The sequence below is a fragment of the Apium graveolens genome, chromosome 2 (genome assembly GCF_009905375.1).
Source record: "Apium graveolens cultivar Ventura chromosome 2, ASM990537v1, whole genome shotgun sequence".
Taxonomy (NCBI): Eukaryota; Viridiplantae; Streptophyta; class Magnoliopsida; order Apiales; family Apiaceae; genus Apium; species Apium graveolens.
The window spans coordinates 213,036,223-213,044,551 of NC_133648.1; the positions used below are offsets into that span (position 1 = coordinate 213,036,223).

At 29.9% G+C, this 8,329-nt stretch overlaps 1 protein-coding gene across 2 annotated transcripts; it reads left to right on the top strand.

Moving 5' to 3' along the window:
* Positions 1-2,988: 2,988 nt before the first annotated feature.
* LOC141708101 (uncharacterized) lies at positions 2,989-5,778 on the top strand. Of its 2 annotated transcripts, XM_074511585.1 has the most exons (8): positions 2,989-3,449; positions 3,568-3,609; positions 3,837-4,013; positions 4,112-4,261; positions 4,692-4,793; positions 4,882-4,952; positions 5,036-5,103; positions 5,283-5,778. In XM_074511585.1, the coding sequence occupies exons 1-8, from the start codon at positions 3,258-3,260 to the stop codon at positions 5,516-5,518; spliced, it is 1,038 nt and encodes a 345-aa protein (XP_074367686.1). In that variant the 5' UTR covers positions 2,989-3,257; the 3' UTR covers positions 5,519-5,778. The 2 variants fall into 2 exon arrangements, with proteins under 2 accessions (XP_074367686.1, XP_074367687.1); XM_074511586.1 differs by lacking the exon at positions 3,568-3,609 and having other exon boundaries at positions 2,992-3,449.
* The last annotated feature ends 2,551 nt before the right edge of the window (positions 5,779-8,329 follow it).

An 8,329-nucleotide genomic window follows, 5' to 3' on the forward strand; every position in this document is an offset into this window, starting at 1 on the left:
CAGTCTGTTAGGTTTGAGGGTAGTACTCCTGAGGGGGAGCTATCTAAATCCTCTCCAATTCAATTGGAGGTTCCTCGTGTAGGAACAACTCCCCTCAAAATCCTAGCAGAAATTGCATTAGCAGTTGATGCTAGGAGTACAATTGTCAATAACCCTGCTATAGGAGAGGCAAGTTTATCACATTCATGTGACAGTGCTTTGCAAGAAGCACAAGGGTTTGAGACTGGTGCACATGATAGTAACCCAATCAAATCCCCTCCAATTCAATTGGGAGTTCCCACAACTAGTGTGGAACAACAACTAGTCATAAACCCAGAGCAATCTGTGAGTAAAAATGTGAGTTCTGTCACATGTGGTTCTGATCCCTTATAAATTTGATTTATTTTTCATTATAACTATATATATGATCATTAGATTTTATTAATCATTTCCTATATGTAATATTGTAAATTTTAATATAACATTTACTTTAAAAAGTATAACATCGTTAATTAAATACATGTTATGTGTTAACTGATCTATCCTTTTCGTAAAATAGCTATTTTATATGTAAAAATCGATTAGTATTATTATTTTAGTAGTAACTTATTATATATAGATAAAGGTAACTAAATCAGCAAATATTAAAAAAAATATGATTAAAAATGTTATTCTATAACTCTAACGTGACAAATACCTATAAAATGTATGATTACTAATACAAAACTTGTTGGCATTGTGGTATTAAAGTGTGCATAGTATTGGCTAGACTGGCAAATCTGTAGCCCAGGTTCAATTCTCATTAACAACATTTTTTTAAAAAAATACATCAAACATATGGACAAATATATAATTTCAATGAGAATAAAAAGTTTCACTAATATTATGTTAATGTTCTCCTATTATTCTTATCCAAAACTTTGGTCTTTACTGTCAAAACGATCTCAACCGTTGATCTAATATAATTAAAAATAGACGGTTAAGATTAAATCTTATAGAATAAGTATATTCTTAATACAATCATAAATTGCAAATGATTAAATTGTTTTAATACTGTTTAAACACCAATTGTGATACAATGTCCTAATATGATCTTGAATGGAATATGATTACATATTTAAGCAATCATAATATATAAAAATTTCATTGTTCTACTACCATTCAAATACCAAAATATGATACAATAATACAAAAGTCATTAGAATATGATCAAATATTGTAATATATAGAGCAGTAATTCAATTATTTGTTCGTATATTTCTCAATATTGTTGCAATACTATTAAAAAAACTATAAAAAAATAAAAGTACAACAATGTCAGAAATAACGATATATATGTACATTAAAAAAATTTAAAAATAAAATTTAATAACTTAAAAAGTAAAATACGTATATTTTAAAAAACCGTTAATAAGCTAGTTATATATAGAATATAGAAGAGATAGATTTAATAATTTTCTCAGGTTCCGAAAATATTAGTTTGTTGAAATTTACGTGCAGTAACATATTTAATTGTTGGGAGTATAAAATAGCATAAAATTATTAATTTACGAGTATTTAGGATATGGTCCATCTAGTGAGCCAAAAATTATTAATTTACGAGTATTTAGGATATGGTCCATCTAGTGAGCCAACTTCCTTGTACACACCTTTACTATTTGCTCTTCTTAACTCTTGACTAGGGTTTACGGTCTTTGACAAAAATAATTTATTCAGAAAGTTCTTCAATAAAGCGACATGATATGCTAAAATTAAAGACGATGTTAAAATTCGGAAAATTGATTATATATTGTATATTTTTTGTATTTCTGTGTTTAGATAGTAGTTTTTGACATTATCAATTAGGAACTTGTTCATATATTCATAATATACAAGTTATGGGAAATTGTTATATATAATTTTTGATATCAATATACTATCTATCAGTATTTATCAAAACAATATTTATCAAAAAAATCACAGTTTTTGAAGATATCACACTTTGACGGAACGGAAGATGATGTCATCAATATATGAGATTAACATTTGTCATCAGTGTCTAGCTATATCAGTATTTGTCAAGTTTGAAATTAAGAGATTATTAATATTTTCAGAGAAGGATAATATTATTAATATTATATAATAGTAAAATAATAATACTAGTAGTTATTTAATTAGTTGCATGTATTATATAGAACTAGTAATATAAATTCTATATTTTAATGTTGTTGTTTAGAGTATTCTAAATTTGAATTTGTGGTTGAAGAGCCTCGATAAAGAATAATTTCCAATAATATTTTTAACACTTCTAATTCTTTTTGTGAATTTCACAATTTCTTTATATGACACGATGTTTTTTTTAATAAATTATTCTAGATTGGTGATTTGCAAGCCTGAAATTGGTAAATTTCAAAATTCGACTATCTAAATCTTCCAAATACTTTTAAGTAATTTTCATCAAATACTATAATTCAAAAAGTTATAATTAAAATATTTAAAATATAAAATGAAATAAAGAAAATATAATACAGATAAATCTCAATAAATTAATATTTTATAAATTAATAACCTGGATTAATGAATAATTTTTGTAAATCAATTTGAACCCTTTAATATAAATTAATAATTCGCGAAATTTATGAGATAATAATTTATCATGAACTTTTTTGTAGTATCTTTTTGGTGTAATATAAAAAATTACCTAATGTCATTAGTCTAATGAATTCTTTCGGGGGATTGACTTAGGCTCTACATGTCATTCTCCTTCATTTTCTTTCTCATTTTTTATATAATTATTTAGTATTAGTTGATCATTCAATAATTTTGCAACTACTTTACTTTTGTGAAGATAGTAAATAAGAAATTTTTTATAAACATATGTTAAAAAAATAAAAGTGATATATATATTAATAAATTATTAATAAAATAATAAAATATTAATTTATTGATTATTTAATAATTGCATATTTAATTTCCGGCAGAATAAAATAGCATATGTAATATAGGGCCCATATAGTGAGGCAACTTCCTTGTACACAGCTTTACTATTTCTCGCTCTTCTAAGTCTTGACTAGGGTTTATGGTCCTTTGAGAAAAAGAAAAATTAGGGTTTATGGTGGGTCAAGGTTTGAATCCCTCCCTTACTCTTTGATAAATATAATATATTAGAAAAAAGTAATCAGTACAATTTGAAATCCAGCATGAAACCATAGTCGTATATATATAAACCCTTAATTAATAACCCATCATCTGCATAAAAATAAATCCCGGGGGTGGGGGGCATAATTATTCCATTAGAAATGGAGGCAGCGACAGTAGGGGTGTCTAATTCTAATCAAGGTGGAGGAGCAACAGTAAGTTACATGAATCAGAAACAACAACCACAACCAATTCAATTGGGTACTGTGCCCCACCTTTTTGCCGGAGGTGTAGCCGGTGCTTTCAGTAAAACCTGTACTGCCCCTTTTGCCCGTCTCACCATTCTCTTTCAGGTATCACCCATCACCCAATTTCTTATTTTTTTTTTCCATTTTTCTTTGCCTTTTTTGTTTCCCCAAAATACGAAAACTGCCTCAATATTCTCTTCTTTTTTTGCCAAATTTAGAGCAGATTTCATTAAAGAGATTCAGTGGACAAACATCATGCAACCAGGTTGTAAAACAAATAAACGACCTAAATAATTAGTCGCTTTATTTTTGGATTTCTTGAATTCAAATATTCTAAATATTAAAAATTAAGATAATGGTTTCCGAGCAATTAAGTCTGCATCTCCCACAGTAGCTTACCCTCAATATTGTAGTTGATAATATTTTGATAAAGTTCAAGTTTGAAATTGCTATAATTGGATGTGTAAGATATTATTTGAATGTGTTGGTTAGTTGCAAGGTATGCACTCTGATGCTGCTATGTTGAGTAAACCTTGTATATGGCGTGAAGGTCTTCGAATTGTTAATGAAGAAGGATTTAGAGCCTTTTGGAAAGGAAATCTTGTTACTATTATTCACCGCCTTCCTTACACTGCTGTCAACTTCTACTCGTATGACCGCTACAAAAATGTCAGTTTTACATGCTACGTTTCTCTTTATTCGGTTATATTGTTTCTGTCTGATGCATAAGGTTTACTGTCATTGCTTCACTTCATTTGTTCCTGTAGCTGTTAAGATCATTTACTGGCTTGGATAGTCACCCGGGAAATGTTGCCTCAGATATTTTTGTTCATTTTATTGGAGGTGGACTAGCGGGGATAACTGCTGCTTCTGCTACGTACCCACTGGATCTTGTTAGGACTCGTCTGGCAGCTCAGGTGAATAAGAATAATGCATGTGGCATCATCGTTTAGTGGTTACAAACTATTTCTTTTTAGTAAATTTCAATCACAGAAATTTAAATGCACACCCACCCTGCCCCCACTTGAATTGGGACCTTCGACCTTTTATTACAAAGATTAAACGGGTTAAACAATTGCACTGTTCACGTTCGATGTGTTTGTTAATATTCTTTGGTGAAATACACAGTAGTATGTGGGGATTGGTATGCCTTATTTTCTAATCGAGTTAATAGAAAAACACCCGTGATTGGGATAACTATAATAATTCAGTGTTTGTTGCTAACTATAGTAGTTCATTACTATTTCATGATAATTTGTAAACCAGGGGAGTGTTTTCTTACTATATTTGCTTATCTTTTGTAATCCTTTAACTTTTGTCTTGACTTTCTTTGCTTAAATTATACAGAAAAATTTAGTATATTATCAGGGTATGGGGCACACGCTTCGTACAATATGCAGAGATGAGGGATTCTTTGGTCTCTATAAAGGGATGGGAGCTACGCTGCTGGTATGTCTTCTTTGTATGCTTGTTCTTTATCTTTGTTGTCATGTCCTGTTATTACGTTTGATCTAAAATAAATTGTTGCTTGATTCAGGGAGTAGGACCTAGTATAGCAATAAGCTTTACGGTTTATGAGATGCTGAGATCATACTGCCACACTAAAAGGTGAATTTTTCGGAGTGATTAAATCATGTATGTCCTTTGTGACAAGTGATTGTGTTTCTAAACTTATGAATTTTGTGTATTAGGCCAAACGATTCTACTGAAATGGTAAGCCTTGCTTGTGGTAGCCTCTCGGGCATGGCCTCTTCAACAGGTATCTTAATATGATAAACTGTTATAAGTCCTCTCTGTTCTTTGTTTTATTTTTCGTATGAAAGTAAGTCTAATCTCCTTACCAGTACACTCTATTTATGTTCTTGATATTGTTCAGTATTGATCTTTGTAGTTGGTACTTGATTTTTTGTGATGCTGCTATGTTTTTGCACTTTGCAGCAACATTTCCTCTGGATCTTGTTAGGAGAAGAATGCAACTGGAAGGAGCTGCAGGGCGAGCCCGCATTTACAATGGTGGAATTTGTGCCACATTTAGACATATAATACGTAGTGAAGGTTTTCGGGGTCTTTATAGGGGAATCTTAGCCGAGTACTACAAAGTTGTACCAGGGGTGGGAATTGTTTTTATGACATACGAGACTTTGAAGAAGCTTCTATCGGATCAATCATTCTGAAATTAAATTGCAATAGCATCTGATGTATTCCCCATGAAGTTGAGACCATCAGTAGTAAACGTATCTGATGCTTTAGGCTTGCCTTTGATAAGGGTTTTTTTTAGGATCAGTTTTATTTGTATGAGGTTTAGGTAAAATGTTTTTTAGAGTGGAATTTCTTCCAGTTTCTGCAGTGAAACATGATTCAGTAGAACATATTTTGAATGTAAAGGCTATTCAATGCTGTTAACTTACGTGGAATGTATACTCTTTTTTAGGGACTCTGGTTGTAGAGAACATATTTATTTATCAGTTACTGATCTCATGTCTGTGCAAGTATATTTCCGACAGTGTAGTTAGATTCTCTGTATTACCATTTTGCAATTATAGGATTATGAATAACTATAATTGTAATACACATCTTTTGATCTGAAAGCATCAATGTTTCTGTAATTGAATAATTGTTTGAATGTAGTACAGTTATCTGTATTTTCCTGGAAGGGTATTTAAAATTAGAGAAAAATGGTAGTCGAAATCTTGAATAAAGAGGCCGAGATGTACATAGGCAGGTTTCCGTTAAATTTTGAAGAGGGAGAAAATCTTGAGTTAACAAATAAAATAACACAAATTAAGCTTTATGTATCTCCAACAGAAAAGCAAAAATTAACTTAGTTTTCCCTAAAACCATCTCCAAACTAATTCTAAAAATACACTTTTACACCATTTTGATATAAAAAGTCTCTCCAACCCAACTTCAAAAATCACACAAAAATAAATGACACCAAAAGTTACACCAAATTTGGGGTAATACCAAAAATTGTAGAGTTTTTCAAAATTACAATACTACCCCTCTATTCTTTCACAAAAATAAATCATTTTTTTTGTACCCAAATACTTTTATACTCTTTTTTTATCTTTCTTTTATTTAAAATGTTTTGCTTTATAACTTGTTAGTTTAATAAAATTTGAACTTTGTGTGACATTTTAAATTTTATTACATTTATTGAAATGATAAAATTTATATAATTTAGATACATACATACATGCTTTTAAATAACAAATTCATGAATATTTAGAAATGAGATAAAATCTAATAAAATTAAAAGTGAACAAGTGCTCCATGGAGGTTCAGTTCTGGTCATGTACAGGAAGATCGTGAAAGATAAGATACTCGTTTCCGTAGGAAGATATCGTCAAATCAAGAATAAAGAAGCCCATTTTATACTAAGAAATGTTTTAATCGATCATTTATGGGAGGAATATAGAAATTCAAATAATTAATCACTAGTGTAATTTGAGTATGTATTAACAATAAACGTTTTTTTATAAGTCTTTGTAAATATTGTAAGTTGATTAATTATTTACCGGTAGATAATTAGTATAAGTATATTACAAAGAAAAAGAATATATTTCTAGGATGAGAATTATTCCTTTTGATATAAATTTTAGTGTAAATGAATTAGAGATGGTATAAATTTTATACCAATTTTTACACAAAGGGCGTAAGGCTTGGAGATGCTGTAACTGACAATTGCTGTTGTCTAGAGATTGTTCGAGGAACACAAAATTAGACAAGAGGGATTTTATAAATGGTGTAATTGGTGGGATATATTTTGGAGCAAGCAAAGTGAATATTTACTCCTAAAGATGCTGCTGTTTCATAGCCAATGAATGAGAATGAAAATTGAAGATGGGATTATTACTTATCTTAATTTGAAAATATCTCCTTTTGAGCTAAGGATATTTATTTATGTAGTTTAAAATAAAGTAATAGAATATGTGAGTCTAAAAGCATACGGAGATGACCAATAACATCATGATGCAGTTGGGTTAGATCCCGAAATTTTGGACACGATACGACTTACACGCACGAAACGACATGAAAATTTAGTGTTTGTGTTTGCATTTTTAGTACACGACACGAAAGTACACGAACACGAAAGTACACGATCGAGATTTAGTGTCGGTTTTGTGTTTAACCTTCGAGTACACGACACGACACGAATTATACGATATAAATAAATATTTTAATTAAATTGTAATATTTTTTTATAAATATTTGTAGAATTATAATAAATGTATGCATATTTATTTTTAATATATTATTTGATTTCATTATATTGTATAGAATTGAGATCTAAATATATATATTTCACCTATTTTATAATTTTTTACCTTAAAAACTTATATTCTAATTTACATTAATATTAAATTTAATATATATTAATATTCAATTAACACGACATGCACGACACGAAATGACACGAAACGAAAGTACACGAACACGAATGTACACGAATGCTAAACATGTCGGTTTTGTGTTTGGCATTCGAGTACACGAAACACGAAAATACACGACACGAAAGTACATGACACGAACGAATTGCCAGGTCTAAGTGGGTTACCTAACTATTTTGCATACTTGTTATTAAAGTATATTATTTCGGATGCCCTTACAAGTCTATTTATAACATTTAAATGGACCACTTAAGTGGGTTTTCTAATATGTGGGCCTAAGCCCAACATTCAGTCTCCCCTTTAGTCTAAAAAGATCTTTTAGATCTTTTAATTATGGGCTTTACATGGGAGATAAAGTGTATATAAAAAAGAATAAAAAATAAATCTTATGCGCATATTTTAACAAGTTTATTTTCCTTTTTTTTTTGCTTTCTTCGGACGTGATAGAGAGAGGAAGAGTCACCCTTTGCTCATTGGGTGACTGTTTGGCATCCCTTCTTGGAATCTAAGCAGTTGTGTCTTGAAAAGTTGAGACCCTGTACTTCTTTATGTGTATAACTCCCATATTTTCTTTCTTTTTTCTTTTTTCTTTTT